The 15,969-nt window shown below is 52.6% G+C and overlaps 2 protein-coding genes across 6 annotated transcripts in view; one reads left to right on the top strand and one right to left on the bottom strand.

The window, feature by feature from the left end:
- Positions 1 to 4,397: 4,397 nt before the first annotated feature.
- LOC149915090 (uncharacterized) lies at positions 4,398 to 12,298 on the bottom strand. Of its 3 annotated transcripts, none has more exons than XM_090124133.1 (10): positions 11,147 to 12,298; positions 10,433 to 10,594; positions 9,670 to 9,747; positions 9,270 to 9,329; positions 8,861 to 8,929; positions 8,649 to 8,720; positions 8,456 to 8,557; positions 7,636 to 7,740; positions 6,771 to 6,918; positions 4,398 to 6,600 (listed from the first exon to the last, which is right to left on the bottom strand). In XM_090124133.1, the coding sequence occupies exons 1-10, from the start codon at positions 11,172 to 11,174 to the stop codon at positions 6,546 to 6,548; spliced, it is 879 nt and encodes a 292-aa protein (XP_089980259.1). In that variant the 5' UTR covers positions 11,175 to 12,298; the 3' UTR covers positions 4,398 to 6,545. The 3 variants fall into 3 exon arrangements, with proteins under 3 accessions (XP_089980259.1, XP_089980258.1, XP_089980260.1); XM_090124132.1 differs by having other exon boundaries at positions 4,407 to 6,600; positions 10,433 to 11,266; positions 11,338 to 12,298; XM_090124134.1 differs by lacking the exon at positions 10,433 to 10,594 and having other exon boundaries at positions 5,861 to 6,600; positions 12,268 to 12,285.
- A 3,172-nt stretch (positions 12,299 to 15,470) lies between these two features.
- LOC149915089 (uncharacterized) overlaps positions 15,471 to 15,969 on the top strand; it is a 33,846-nt gene continuing 33,347 nt past the window's right edge. For 2 of the 3 annotated variants that reach the window (XM_090124111.1, XM_090124096.1), the window contains exon 1: positions 15,474 to 15,959. The gene's annotated coding sequence lies outside the window, so the exon portion shown is untranslated. Of the gene's footprint in view, positions 15,960 to 15,969 lie in introns of all 3 variants that reach the window. The other variant, XM_090124122.1, reaches the window with a different exon arrangement.

Raw genomic sequence — 15,969 nt, 5'->3', positions numbered from 1 at the left:
ACTACTGGCCCCGTTGTCCCAGCACCGAAGCAAGCAGGTGACAATAGTTTTGTTTGGGCACCATGTAAAATAAACTCCTTTCTTGAGCCTTGGATTTCAGTCATCTTCAGAGTTTGACGAGTAGTGGTAACAGTGACTTCCTCCTCCTTACTCTCCTCTCCACATCTCTTAGTTTTTTCCATTGCCTTTCTCAGTGATGGTGGTTTTGGGGACGGCCCCTGGCCAGGATCTTCCTCTACTTCCTCTGTGTCTTCTTTCTGTTCTGGATGCGAGGACACCCATTTCCATTTCTGTCCCTCCAGAGGGGCAACTGACATCAAAAATGGTACCTCCTGTGACTGATCAGGCTTGATTTGGAGACTTCCCCCTTTGGCTTGAACCTCAGCTCGGAAACTTTCCAGAATAGTATTACATAGAGCTCGGTTAGCACAAGCCAAGCCCCAAATAAGTTGTACCTCATCAAATCTCTCCACGCTGCACCGTCCCTGACTTAAATACTTGCTTAGTTTTAAGCAAGGGATCCCACAGGTGTTCAAGAGTGAAATCCCATGACGCTGCAGGTCCCCACACATCAACCTCTCCATATTCTCAACGTGCCAGTCAATGTTCTCTGGTTTTGGAGAACACTTCTTCCACGTAACATGAATAGAGAAGAATACATTCAGGGAGGTTGATAACATGAGCGTGAACGTGATCACTAACTCGGCATTCCAAAAATGTGTAAAGAACTGAGAAGAGAGCCTGGAACCCGGTTTGAACATCATGTTGTTCGTAAAGTTGGCTACTCCATCTGTCAATATTCAAATCATACAGCACTGCATATAGGTGCCAGGCAGCTGTCTCCATCAGTGCCCTTACTGGAGTATTAGCTCTTTAATTCCCCATGCCTTACATGCTGTTATGATGTGGGATACTGACAACAAAAATCATAAAACCATGACAGCTGCTCACTTTCAGAAGGCCTCAGATAGGCAGGGATGTCCAGCAAGGGATACCCTCATCTCCACTGCCAACCCTTAACTGAGGTCTGGGAAGGGATGGACCCTGGCTCTACCCCCTCCTGTCACTCAGGTGCATTGCATGCTGCTGAGCTCCCCTGGGTTGACCCTGCCTTCCCCCAGGTTCTCCATCACTGGTTCAGGCCGTGACTTAGCACTTGTGCTACACCACGCTATAAGTGTGTGTTTTCTAAACACGTTTCTAAAACTCTTTCCATCTCCAGCATTGGACCAACCTCCATCTCCGGGTAGCAGCAACCTCAAAGTTTCTACAGCAAAACCTGGTCATAGACAGAACTGTCTTGAAATGGGGTCACAAATCTAGCAACAAAATGCATCTGGTAAAAGTACCAGTTCTGCCACTAAATCATTTCATAAACAAGCTATTATCCATCTTCTGCCTCCTTCTCCACACTTGAGGAGATTGCTATTAACTAACCTACCTTGTCACTATTGCAGTGCAGTGTTGTTTTTCCCGAGAGGAGCCTTCCTTAGCTCTCTCTGTCTTTGATCCCACTGAAGATGACTTAGCCTATCCTGCAGTCATAACAAATCTTCTCCATCCGGGGAAGGCGCGGAAGAAGAGGAAGACAAGTGACACGCAGAGTATGTGAGAAGTGTGATCGGCTGCCTTGCAGCAGTCTGCCTCCCTGGATTCCTCCAAACCTGCTCTCCTTACTCTGGATTTATTTACATGCGCATCTCTGGGCTGGAAGCACTCTGGACATGCCTTTTTTGAGCATGGAAGAGTGCAGTTCTTCCCACTAAAGCCCCAGGAAGCAGTAATGTTTCTACACCCAGCACTCAAGTGGGGCCCTAAAGATGCCAGCTGGGCCATCCCCATGAGTAAGCAAGATAGACCCAGCCTGTTGTGCCTTCATAAGGCACTCCAATCTCATGACCGTGAGCCCTGCTCTGTGTCCTCCCAATCCTTTTTCCCCATGCCAGCTTGATAGCTGGATAGCAGCTACCCACCTCCTTTTGCAGCAGGCTTAGGGGGTTGAGGAATCAGCCCCACTGCTGCAAGCACGGTCAAGGCTTTATTCTCCCACTTGATGGTCAGGGTGAGGAACTTCACTTGCCTGGGGAGTCATCGAACAGAGCTGGTGAATACTTTGCTGGGCACCACAGTGGGCCAGCGCTCCACCAGCACTGAGACTCGCTGCCATCACTGAAGATCACAACTCAGAACTTCTCCATAGGCACTGGCGAGCAGTGCAAAGAGCAAGGAAGCCAAGGCAGCGTTGCAGTCATCCACCAAAAGTCAGGTCCTACCAATCACCAAACATATGTTTGAATGCTGCTCCAAATATTTGGAAGAGACAGGAACGAGATGGGAAGAAGCAGATTTCTTTGCAGGTGTCGTTGCTGGAGCTCTGGGCTCTCCAGCTGCCTGGGCTGGTGGGAAACGGGTATGTGTGGCTGGGGGGAAATCCTCTTTATTTGTTTCTTTGTTTTCGTAATGATAAAAGGAGGGGAAAAAAATAGAATCAAGCAAAGATTTCGGCAAGGTTGGATCAAAAGCATCCTGAACATCACTGGGAGGAAAAGGGGATTTAAGAAGAAGACAGAATGGTAATGGGGTTATTTGAAGTAAAAATAATGGAGAAGTGAAGATGACTCTTGTGCAGCCAAATAATAACCAGTAAAGACCAATATGGCCTCATCGCGGTCAATGGAGTCCCAGGGAACTAGTAAGAACCAATAGGAATGCACATCTGTATGTCCCAGGGCCGGTGCTGGCCTCTGACTGTGGCTTTAGGCCTTGGGGCCAAAGCTGGCCTCCTGGGCTGTGGCTTTGTGCCCCAGGGCCAGTGCCAGCCTCATGGGCTGGGGCTGGGGCTTTAGGCCCCGTGGCAAGTGCCAGCCTCTCTAACTGTGGCTGTGGCTTTAGTCCTAGGGCTGGTACTGGCCTGTCTGGCTGTGGCTGTGGCTTTAAGCCCCATGGCCAGTGTCAGCATCCCTGGCTGTGGCTTAAGGCCTTGGGGTCGGTGCTGGCCTCTCAGGCTTTGGCTTTAGGCCTCATTGCCCGTGCCAGTCTTTCTGGCTGTGGATGTAGCTTTAAGCCCCAGGGCTGGTGCTGGCCTCTTGTGCTATGGCTGTGGCTTTAGGCCCTGGAGCTGGAACCAGTGTTCAAACGCACCCCGAACGTTGCCAGGAGGAAAGGGGGGTTTAAGAAGAAGACAGAAAGACAAGAAGGAGCACATTGGAAATCTACACGAGCGCTTAAAGGTGATTTCAGGCGAGCTGGGTGGAAGGAAGGGGGCAGAGGATGAGAACAGATCTTCTTTGCCCTTCGTTTTAAGGAACATTTAGGGAAAGGGGAGTGCAGGGGAGAGTACCCGACATCAGTTCTTAACAGTAAAACATCTGCTCTTTCTACTGCCACATTTGATTGATGGTAGTAAGGTACATAAAATACCCAATGAATTCCTTCTTATTTTGCTTGGTTTTGCACTTCATCACGTGAGGAATGTGAGCAGGAGGTAGAACCACAATGAGCTCTCCCTTCAGCTTCGCACTTCACATGCTTTAGCAGGATTGTCTGCTTGCAGTTTCAGTCTATGCTGGGGCTGTTGGTGCATCCTCAGTGCTGGGGACTGACTCTCAACAGATCGCAGCGAGGGAGCTGCTCTTCTGCGTACAGAGCCCTGACCCCGAATCGGATCATCTGCACATCATTTAGCACCAGGCTCCCTAAGAACATGAATTACGAGGACTGCAGCGTTCTTCAGCTTAACTGGGCTGCTTCATGATCATTGTAGCCAAGACGGCCACCTGCTGCCACTTCACCTGCTAGACCCCTTCAGATTACAAGCAACAAATTTAAGGCAGCACCTTTCCCACCTGGCACTCAGTGCATGTGCCAAGAAGTTATCATCAACATGCTTTAGGGATTTCCCAGCCCTGCTTTTTGGCTGTGTGGTACCCCTCCTTACCGTCTGGGAAGCTGGTCACCCATCAGGGCAAGTGAGGCTGTTCCAGAGATATCCCTTAATTCCTTGAAGAATAATTCATTGGTATCATTGTCCTAGCCGGGTGGCTTATACTAGACTCCCACACTGACATCCACTTGTCCCTTAATCCAGACCCAGAGTGTCTCAACCGTGTCACTGCCAACTATAAGCTCCGTCCAGCCCAGCCCACCGCTACATACAGCAACGCCATTCCATCTCACCTGTCCTGCTCATCTGTCCTGGAGGGCCCAGAGCCATCCATCACACACAGCACACCAGTCACAGGACCCTTCCCACCACGCCTCATTTATTCTGCTGCTGATGTAGCTCGGGAGCCAAGCTAACCCTTCCAGCTCCTCTTGCTTATACCTCAAGCTGTGTATATTTCTGTAGAAACACGGGAAAAGAGCTTCGGTGTACACAGCTCCAAGTGGAGCAGCCAGCTATCTTGGCAGCACGCAGTGCCTCAAACTTTGGATGCCAATGTGAAAAACCAATAATGCTTAACAACCCTGCACATGGAGATCCGTAGGGCTGCTTGTTACCCTGAGAGCTCTGTCTGCATGGCTGAGTTGGTCCCAGTTTGTGCAAAGGTGGCATGGGACAGAGGGCATTGCTTTTGCCACTTGGATACAGCTGCTGGCTGAACTGGCCAAGACAGAGCCCACCCTGCGCGCCTTCCCATGTGCACATCCACCCCGAGAATGGAAGTCCTCCTTCTCTGTGTACCCCATTCCACCGCAACGAGGAAAGTAAACCATTTTGGCACCTGAAATGCTTCTGCTCCTGCAGCTTGGGCACTGCAGTCACAGCTCTGCAAGGGGTGACGTCCGCAACAGAAGGACTTTCCCCAAAGCAGAGGGAAAACAGGGAAATTCAGGAAGAGAGGAAAAAGAAGTCGCTTTCTAACTCGTGATGCAACTAGACATGGTGTGTGTCACAACACGAGGGGGCGCTCAGCAATTGCAATGATTTTGCAGAGGGAAGGAGAGAGGGAAGACCTTCCTCTCAATGCTGCAACGCCCCGAGGAGATGAGAAAATCAGGCAAAACTGCAAAACGGAGAACACCTTTCGGGGGGACCCTAAAGGAAACGGGGAGACATATGGCAGATGCAGCGGGACAGGACGTAAGTGGATGCAGTTTAAAAACAAATCACCCCAGCTCTTGCTTGGGCTGTTGCCCTTTGTTGCTGGGCATCCTGGGGATCCCAAACCTGCCAGCTGCTGGCTCTCCACCATACATCCTCCCTTGGAGCCAAGCACGCCTTTCCCAGCAGCAAGCAGCAGGCTGGAGTCAGCACCAAGAACAAAACCTCCTTGCACCTCTCCCTGTCCTTCTTCCACACGCTGTCTCTTAGTTTCAGAAAATAGGGCCAGACCCCAGTGAAACAAAAGCTCTGGGACAAAACTGCTGCTTTATTCTCCTCCTCCCCTTTCCTCGTCTACACCCCACAGAAAGGCCATCTGCCAAGCAAGGGGTGCAATTATCAGGTGTATGAGGGGCAGAGCAAACCAAGCTTAACTTCAAGGCTTGTTTCTTCCACGTTACTGCCCCGACGTCTGATACAATCATATAATCATGGAATCATATAAAGGCCTGGGTTGAAAAGGACCACAGTGCTCATCTACTTTCAACCCGCCTGCTACTTGTAGGGTCACCAACCAGGCTACCACTAGCCCAGGCTGCCCAGAGCCACCTCCAGCCTGGCCTTGAATGCTTCTGGGGATGGGGCATCCACAACCTCCTTGGGCAGCCTGCTCCAGTGCTCCACCACCCTCTGTGTGAAAAAACTTCCTCCTAATATCTAGCCTAATCCTCCCCTGTCTCGGTCTAAAACCACTCCTCCATGTCCTATCACTATCCACCCTCGTAAACAGCCGTTTATCCAAGAAAAAGAACAGCGTAGGGTTTTTTGTTTGTTTGATTGTTTTATTGTGGGTGTTTAATTGGTTTTGGTTTTGGTTTGAAGGAGCTCATCCACATCCTGCACACGCTCCACCGGAACATCGAGTGGAGCAGGGGCTGGTCTTGCAGACGGAGTAATGCAGGAATTCTGTCAGGAACTTGAGGTGTATCTAGTTCATCATCTGAAACCTCTGCAACCAGACTGGAAGGGACCAGTCCTCCCGTGCCATCTGTCAGCTCTCCCTGAACCAGCCATCCTCATCCACATCTCCAAAGACGTTAACGTATTGTCCGGTGCTCGGAGGAAGCTCGCTTTCTGGGTCCTCATCAGGACCCTCAACAGGGTTGTAGCTATGGCGAGCTAAGAATCTTCAAATTATTGGTGACACTTGTCCTGGAGAGTGCAGGATGAAGGACAAAAGCTCTGCTGCTGATTCTCCGCTCTCACTTTCAGGGCCGTCCGCTGACAGAAAGCAGCACTCAGGACTGTTCCCGTGGACCTCTTTCGCGGCTCTGAGTTCACGCTCCAGGCCTTCCAGATGACTTTGAAGACCTTTGGCCTCTTGGATGGCAGAATGGAATGGACCGGAACTATTGCTGAGATTCTTGTTTGACGGGGCAAGAGTCTCTTTTGTTGCCTCTCCCAGCTCCATTCTGCCCTCACCTCCGGTTGGAACTCGCTCCTAGTTGGTCTCAGGATGAGCTGGTTCTGCTGCTTTCTCTTCTCTCTTGCACACTCTGTGAGAAGGAGTTTCAGAAAGCACTACTCACTGACAGGAAATAAGCGGAAACTTGAAAGACTTGGCAACGTAAGTCCAGCAGCTGATTTGGCCGTCCAGGATCCTGGCACTACAAATGCTTCGTTGCCAAATGCAGCAATCAGGTGTTTTGGGGAAAAGCCAACTCACGGGTATTTTTTGCACATCCATATCACAGCACCACAGGCCAGCACCAGCGCAGACAGCAGCACAGCTGAGAACATCACCATGGCTGCGATGTGGCGCTTCCGCACAGATTTGTGAACAGCAGCCTCTGTGCTTTTCCCGGCATTCATCCCTGGAAGAAACGAGACAATGTCCCACGTTACCTTCACCTGCGCTACAGATGATCTCTCAGTGTGCTTCACGGACCCAAGAGAGCTTCACTAGCGGGTGCCTCTGCCTCTGGTGCCTAAGCACCAGGGGACAAGTAGGATCGCTTCCACCTCTCGTTGGGTAGGGAGAGGCTGCACAGGCACTACCCGTGTCTTCCTCTGGGCCGAGGGCTGTGCCCTGGGATCTGCGCTTTGTCTGTGGGGAGCACTGCAGAGCAGAATCCCTCACGCTTTCCCCAGCGCGTGTGTCCTGAGCTCTCCCGCAGGACACCCCCCGGGCTCAAGGACGGGCGGCAGCCAGCGCAGGGCACAGCCGGAGCCAGCCCAGGGGAGAAACACTCCTGCAGGCTCCTGCCACACAGGACCCCGCTCATCGCCCTCGGGTGGCTTTGTTGCAAAAGGGCAAAGCTCACAACTCTCTGGGAACTGCGAGTGGTGGGAGCTGAGCAGCGTCACAGAGGTCTGCAAGTACCTTCTCTGGCACGCCGCTGGAACAACTCTCCACACCCCACTGAGGCCAGCCATTTTCAGAGAGCCATCCCTGGCTTCTTTTACACGTGCTCTGTGCTCACACGCCCAGGTTTGGCTGCTGACCTGGTGTGCAAGGGCAGGCAGCAAGAGCCTGCAGGCACACAGCGACTCTGGTTAGTGACGCTGGATGAGCGCGGGACAGAAATTACCTGGCATGCCAGTTGTTGGTGCTGCCTGCGTTCCACTGTCCGAGACCGGCAGTGTGGGATGGCTGCCTTCCTGCAGTGCATCCTGCTCAGTTTCTTGGTCAGTTCCTTTAGAAGGAAAGCAGGACAGTAAGCTTGGACGTGATGTGCTCTCATCGGGAACTGAGCTACTCCAATCCCGAGCTCAGGCAAAGTCTGCTGGTCCCAGCCCCCCGCATCCACTGTCACCCCCTCCGTTGCCCAAGGGCATTTGGGCCCTCCCAGGAACTGGAGGGTGCCGACCCTCTCATGCCTCCTCAGGAATCAGCTCCTACGCAAGGCCCTCACACCCTGTGCTGTGAGCGTCACCACCCATCACGTTCCACCCACCACAGCCAGCTATCTGCAGGCTGAAATTCAAGCTCCAGCACAAGCACCTTCAGAATCAGCGTCTCCAGCTCATTTCCAGCATTAGCAAAGGCAGCCATCCCTGATCGGGATGCTCCTCCTGCCTTCAACTTGCTCAGCTGCACAGAGGGCTTTGTATGAACAGAAGCACGGCACTCGCCATCTGTGTGCCATCTGGGTGCCAGCGTCTGCACAAAGCAGCTCTGACAAGTAATGGTCGTGCTGGGGGAGCAGCTGCCGCTGGGTCTCGGCTGGATGCAGAGTGGCAGCAGACCATCTCTGGTGCTCGACAGTGCCTGCAAGGCGTTACATGGAACACCACCGCAGCACGGCTCTGCGCGATCCCTTCCTGCTGTGCAGGCTACGGCTTGTCCACACATGAACGTCAGACCTCAGCTTCCCAGGTCTCACGGTGAACACACTGACGTATACCTACCACGCGCTGCCTTCTCCATTTCCTTCAGCAGATCCTTTAGGAGACGGGATGAGCCCGGGGAGTATCTTCCTCTTCTGGGTTCATCCTTTCCTCTTTCCGGACCTGTACAGAATGTACGAAGTCAAATATCACGTGCATGAAGTTTTGGAGACCAGCGGTGAGTCAGCGGAGTCAGTAAAGACAAACTACTCACCGCTGGGATTCCAGCTGGGCTCCAGCGCGGGAGGAAACGAACGACCGGGCAAAGACATCCATGGGGGCACTTCTGCAACCAGAGACCCGTGAAAAGTTTCACTCATACACTACAGCATCACTGAGTAGCAGAGCATATGGGGGATCGTGCCATGAAACGGCACTGAAATGGGCAATGAAAGCTCTCGCAGGAATTACAAAGCCATGACTTACCCATGCCATCCTCCAGAGTTTCGGGCCCAGAGCTCAGAGCGGATCCTGGATCGCCTGCTCCAGTCATGTCTGCAAACAAACGCAGGACAGAACAACTCCCATTAAACATCCTTCCAGGCAGAATGACACAGGATGCAATTAATGCCGGGAATTCCTTAGCAACACTATTCTCTCCCTTCCGCACAGGAGCACCTTGGAAACAGTTCCTGGCTGCCTGCAGGAGCACCACCGTCATACACAACTAACCCCGTGCAGAACTGCCCAGAGGAACGCCCTCCTGGAGCTCACCCCAGCTCTAACCTCAACCGCACGGACTGGATTAAACCTAGGCTTCGGTACGCTACTGCCTTGCTGAACTATCCCAGCCAAATATCATCTAATAGCAAGGAAATGAAACCTGGTGACTTACCTCCAGCATCCCCCTCAGATTCATAGACAGGATCCTCTTCTGTTGATTCACCAGCAGGGCCTGCAGGCACAAGTGTGATCAGACACAGGTGAGGAGAGCTTCCAGCACGTGTGGGGGCCTCCTTTTCCCTGAGTGACCTGTAGGCTCTGGCGGTGGGCCAGGGAATGCCACGGCCCAAATACAAAGCTCTGGGCTCTCTCAGCTGAGGAGGGGCAGCGGTAACCTTCCCACTGAAATGTGGCAGCTCTCCAAGTAAAGAAATACTCACAGCTCCACTGTGCATGCCCTTCAAGGCACAAACAGGCTCGGAAGATCTTGAGAGGATCTTAAGTAAAACTGCACCCAAGTAAACTAGGAGAGCGTGAACGTTTCTGCCTCCAAGTTAACAGACACAACTTACCTCTGGGTTGCCCCACAGGCACAGCCACAAAATCCGGACCCAAACGATCATTTGCAAAGGGAGCACCAAGCGCATCATCTAGAATCAAGAACAGACGAGAGCAATTCCCATTGCATGGTGTGATCTCCTTCTCCCTCAGTCACTGGATGTGGGTCGTGGAACGGCACGGGAGAAGGACTCAGGTCTCCAAAGTTGCAGAGTGGCCAGGATTGACCTGTAGGCTGGCACTGGCAGCGTACACAGTACTCTCCCCAAGCCGTGTGCCACATCCCTCATGGACCGCAGGGAAGAAGATGCAGCCCCCCGGGGCTTTCTTCCTGGGAGGCCGCTAATGACCAGGAAGGTCACGCTGAAGCACTGGAGGAAAGCACGCCTGTCTCCTCCTCTGGGCTGTGGGCCGGGGCTCTGTGCTGGAAACTGGCATTCATCTATGGTACCAGGAGTACCGCGAGCCTGGAGCAGAAATGCTCACGCTTTTCCCAGCACACATCGTTTGAGCTCTCCCCAGGACATCTCCCAGGATGAAGGCTGTGCTCCAGCCAGCAAGCAGCAGAGCCACAGCCCGGCATGGCTGGAGCCGGCTCAGGGGAGCAGCGCTGCCACAGGCTCCGCTCGGCTCCTGCGGTGCTGCCCATCACCCCCTGCCCAACACCACCCCCGTGGAAGGCAGGCCCCAGGGAAGTGTGGCACAGGGCCGTGGGGACGCAGCCTGACTTCTTGCCGCCAGTGCTGCTCAGTTTGGGTCCCATTTCTGCCCACCCACCTGCTCCCGGTGCTCGCCACGGAGCAGCACAGGTCTCCCGGAAACACATGGCCATCAGTAGGAGGAAGAGGACAAGGCGGGCAGGGGCCATGGCCCCCCACACTCGCACCATGCTTCCAACACCACCGCTGCAGCCACAGTGAGTGTCGCACAGAGCGAAGCCTGCGGCACAGCACAGCACAGTCAGAGGACGGGGCATTGTGACCTCACGGCTCCGAGATTCCGGGTGGCGGCTCCCCGCGGGCTGCCGCTCTTGTGATGCACTGCACCAGGGTGCTTACGTCATGGAAACGCAGACTCATAGAATGCCTTGGGTTGGAAGGGACAGTAAAGAGCTTAGAACCCCAGCCCCACTGCCGTGGGCAGGGATGCCACCCACGCGGTCATGCGGCCCAGAGCCCCATCCACCTCCAGGGATGGAGCAGCCACAGCTTCGCCTGGCAGACTTTCATAGTGCTTCAGCTACCCCAAGAGGGAAATATTTACAGCTCTGTGCTCCCACGACACCTCAGGCCATTGAGGACGAGATGCAATGTGGAAATGGGGTCTGGATCAAGGGCGCTATCGCACAGGCTATCCATGCATGCGAAACGTGCTGCAATTAAGCAAGCCGAGCAAAGAAAGCCTCTCCGGTATGGAGGGTGATGGCTGAAATACAAACATGGGGAAGCTGACCTTCCCACAAACCTGCCAAGTCAAGTGTCACCTGCTTACATTTTTGTTGATAGATCTCCAGTTTCATCTGCTTTCCTTCAGTTTGGCAGTACCTCGGCTAAGGACATCCCCTTTCCTGCACCAACTGTATTTCCCACGTAGCGTAGCGCGCTTCCAAGCCTGAATTTAATCGCAGAAATTGAAGGCTTGCTGGCTGGCACCTCCCATCCCCAAAGTCCCAGTGAACTCACCCACTGCTGGCAACTGGACGCTCGGTGGCGAGAGGACCATCACCTATAGGTAGGTCCCACCTGGCTCTCCAGAAACTGCTGCACTTTTGGATGCGGAGCAACAAACACAGCGTCCATACAACTCCGCCACTGCATCAGACCCTGCCACTTTCCCTACGACCAGGCAAAGTGCACAAGGCAAGCTGAACTGCTGAACCAGGCCCCACACAGGGCTTGTGCTTACGTATTTGTAATCAAAATACAGCATGCATTTTTTCATTCCTCTTGTCTAGTTACCTCGTGACAATAAGCCCTGTTTAGTGCTTATTTCTTATCTTTGTATTATTCCTTGAGTAATAGCTTCCAGCATGTGCACCCACGCAGAGAGGAGTTATTGAGTGAGGTGGTCAGAAGGGCAGCAGCTCCTGGCTGGTCACGTGCACGGGCTTCTCAGCCACATATGCCAGCGAGGTGTGGGCACAGCCGGTAGAACAGCTCCTGGTGGTAATTCTTGGTCACAGAGCACTGCAGTGCCCGGAACAAAGCCAGCAGCCCGTCCCTACAGAGACCCCTGTCAGGTGGGGCTGGGGCTGCAGCAGCCCCGCCTCTTCCCAGTCTTAGCAAACGGCAAGTCAGTCCAACAGCTCTGCTTTGAGTAGAACCGGAATTTATCTCAGGCACGAGGTCCTGAAATCTGGAAAACCCCGATGTTTCCAGGTGCAGGTAGTACAGGCAAGCATAGACATCAGATGGCTTTGTACACCTCGTGACCTGCCCAACAGGAAAGGAAGCCACTGTGTGGCTAAACTGAGCCCATCAGGCAGTTGTAAGTTAGTTGAGTCCTCCTATGGAGTCCAAAGTGAGTGGAAGTTTGCTACAACACTTCACCTGTGGTGAAGGCAACTTAGTTTCAGCGAGTTTTGCCTTACTAATAATGGAAAAAAAACCCACCCAAACAATTACGATAGATGCTGCAAAAGAAAACGCCTCTTCATCTTTTGGATGGAAAGTCAACGACTGTGTGGAATTTCCCCTGGAAAGCTGCGGGGCCTTCTTCCACTGCAATCTCTCTGCTGTCTGACACAACGGGAGAGCTGCTGTGGCCTCGTGTCCGTGCCTGTGCCTCCTCCAGGGTGAGCAGCTTTGTGGGAGGAGAAGAAACCCACAGGGACTTGGGCCACAGTTAACAACTGCATCCTGTAAAGGAAAACCACAGATAAGAGCGAGAATCAGCAAGCAGCAGCACGGCCATCACCTCTCTGGGGGTGGTGCTGTGTTTTTCTAAGACTTGGTTATCCTAGTCTCTGGAGGATGATGTCAAAATAACCACTTTGTCACAGGCACGTTTATGGCAAAGGACATACTCATAATTGAGAGCAGCTTACTGTATTTAAGCAAGCAACCAAAACTCCTAAAAAGTGAGCCAGGCTTCGGGCCAAATGGTACACAGACATCCAACTAGACCAACTTGGGATGGCTTAAAGCAGGCTGGGGAATGCTGTCCCCTCTTGAAGGCTGGCCCAGGTTGAGACGCTGTGCTCAGAGGGGCTGCCTTGCCACAGCAGTATTGCCAAGCTTAGCTGATACACTGTGACATTCCCCGACCCTTCTGCTTGTGGGGAAGCAGACAACGTGAACGTCTGAATCATTAAACAACGAGCCAACGTGATATGCTCCATTCTACAGCCTGGATCATCTTATGGCTCAGGTGCTTTGCATGTCGATCTTCCCCTGGTAGAGCTCAGCCTGCTGTGGGCTGTTCCTGTTCAACCAAGTTAACCCCTGCATCCTGCTGACATAAGAACTGCCTTCCAGTAGGAACAAAAGCTGGACTTACAGCAACTGTGCTATCCAAAGAAGAGCAACGCTCGTATCAAATGGGAAGCAGCAAATATTCTGGAAAAGCAGCTATCTCTACTCCACCAGTGGCAATAACTGCAGTGACTGTGCAAATTTCATGGGAAGGTCGGGGTATCAAAGTAGATGGAACAAACTCAGCGCTCCTTCGGAATAATAATTGCTTGTGCTCTTCACACTTACTCATCTAACATGCAGAGGAAACTTTCTTCCTGGTGCAGGCCCGTTTCTTTCCACTGGACCAGGTGCGCTTCCGGTCTTAGCAGTTACTCAAGGAAAGCTGTAGGTTCCAGGGCTGGGCACAAACACGTTGCAGTTATTTCCTCACTCTTAGCACCTAAGCTCAACTCTGCAGTGCAGGCGGAGAACTGGGCAACAGCTGCAGGGCCCGTGCAGTCTTTGCCATGCAGCTGGACAGCCCTGCTGATTAACCTATAGACGCTGCGCAGAAGAAACAACCAGGAAAGCAGCTGTCAGAGTATCTCACATTAAGTGCAAGACTCTGTTTCTCAGCATCAACGCTAATGAATACCAAGAGCTTTCTTTAAATCTGCTGCTTGCTATTTGTCTTCTAAGATGCTTGTAAGGATCAACGGATCATGCATTGTGTCGTACTGCAAGATAGCTCAAGTGCAAAAGCACACAGAAGCACTGAAGAAAGTGATTTTAGAAAGAAAAGAGAGAGTAGGGGGACGGATTTAAGTTACTCTGTACAGCCTGTCAATGTGAGGATCTAACAGCAGCAGCCAAACTTTCAGCCACACTTTCATGTGTTCTCGTAGAGCATCCCTGGCTTCCCGGAAAGATACTGGTAGCCACATTTGCCATATTCTTATATCAGCCCAGAAGTCTGTTGTCTCCTCGACAGTAGAAGCATATGTCAAGTACCTTGGGGGAGATCTGAACTTGATCAAGGTGTCTGATCAAGCTAAAGCTAATGGAGGAAGACACTCACTCGCTCTATCTCCAATGAGCGGGCTGGATTTGGAGCGGAAGAGGACATCTGAGCGGTTCAAGATGAATTCCACAACGGCTGACTGCATCTGCACCTCCCCGAAGGCAGCTCTTCCGCTGACGCACGCAGACTCACTCTGCTGTGATCTGAAGAAAAAACAGAGGAAGTAAAGCTGCCAACAGGCAGAAGACTGGGAAGGCACCTCTGGCTGTGCAAAATGTGTTGATTTTGGAGGGGACGGTTTACAAAGGCTGCGTGTGTTTATTTTGAGGTTTCTTTTCAACCCTGTTTACAAGATGTCAAGCATGAGCCCACTCTGGTGCATGTCAGCGTGTCCCTGATTCAATTCTGAATGACACTGGCCCAACACATACCGACTTCCTTTGGAGCCCAGCACGCCTTTGGCGTCTCTGAAAATGATGCGGGGCCCACTCCTCCCTGCTGAAATACACGGCCACCTCTGTAAAAGGTACGGGCTCCTGCAAGTGCTCCTTGCCGGGAACAGCCAAGGCCCAGGGAAGCAGCTTGGAGAGGAGAGAAACTCCCGTCCCTGCGGCTTCTTTGTTCCCAGCACACAGACGATGGCTGAGGACACCTCACTCTCACCCTGCACTCCCATCTCTTGCTCCTTGCCCTCTCCTGGCTGCTTCCCCAAGCCCCTGCCTGAGATCGACATGCTGTGGCCAGTTGCTGCTCTGCTGCAGGCAGATGTTAAACTGCTGGGACAAGAGGAACAAAAGGCAGGAGAGGTGTGAGGGAATGCAGCAATCCCTGCCAAACCCTCACCAGCCCACCTGCAGGGCACTGCCTAGGGGTAAAAGCCAGCTGGGACTCAGACCAGCAGCACTGCTCTTACCAGGCTTCCTTCCCAGCAAAGCCAGTATGATGGTGCGCTCCCTTCTCTCCCTTTCTTTCTTCCTTTCTCCCACCTTCCTCCCTCAGCCTGGCACAGGAAGACAGTGAGCAACACTCCTGGCTAAATCAGGTTAGCGATCACAAAACCGTCTCAATCTGGGACGCTGAAAGAACTCACAGCAGACCTCTGGCTCAACAGCTGAGGGCCAATTGAGCATGTGCCTAAAAACAAAGCACAGCAATGGGTCAATCATCTTACCACCAAAATAGAGAGCAGCACAAGCACCTCTTAAGCTCTCCTGCACAGCAGCAGGCTGCAGGACAAGCTCTGTTCTTGAGCAGGGATGCCTCGAGGTCACACCTGCACAGAGATCCTTTGCTTTGTCAGCTTCACTAAGGTTATATCTTTGATTGTGCACGTAGGATCCCTTAGTCACAAACTCCTGAACGCATCTGGGACTAGGAGTGGATCCAGCTGTGCTGAGGAACCTTACCTCTGTGGTTTGAAGAGTTCAGACAGCAATGGGGCTTGCTCTGATCCTCATGACACAGCAGGAGAGCGTCCTGTAGGTGTGTGTGTAACCCCGTCCTCAAGAGAAAAACCCAGCGAGGCCACGGGCTGCTCCGTCTCCAGCATCGCATCCCGGTAGGACGTAAATAATTTTCACCTCATTGACTCAGAGCTTCCCCTTTAAACTGAAATTGGTCGGGTCTGCCGTACGGAGCTCCAAAAGGACTCAAACATTCTTTAGATCTTGATTTCACCCTCATCCTCGTTGCCTGGTACCAGTGTAAGTTCTCCTCCTGCTGAATTCCAGCCACGCGCTGTTTATCAGGCGATTTCCACGTGCCCACTTGCGCTCAATAGGCTGTGTGTAATTCCCAGCTAATGCCCACGGTGTGACCGAGCTGCCGCAGCACTCGCAGCACTGAGCGCCCTTTGTCCAACGGAATCGCAACAGGTGCCCGAAGCCAGGTACGATTTC

The sequence above is a fragment of the Phasianus colchicus genome, chromosome 24 (assembly GCF_987193195.1).
Source record: "Phasianus colchicus chromosome 24, bPhaCol1.hap1.1, whole genome shotgun sequence".
NCBI classification, from domain to species: Eukaryota; Metazoa; Chordata; class Aves; order Galliformes; family Phasianidae; genus Phasianus; species Phasianus colchicus.
The sequence above is the reverse complement of the archived record's forward strand: the minus strand, read 5'-3'. Positions and strand labels throughout refer to the sequence as shown.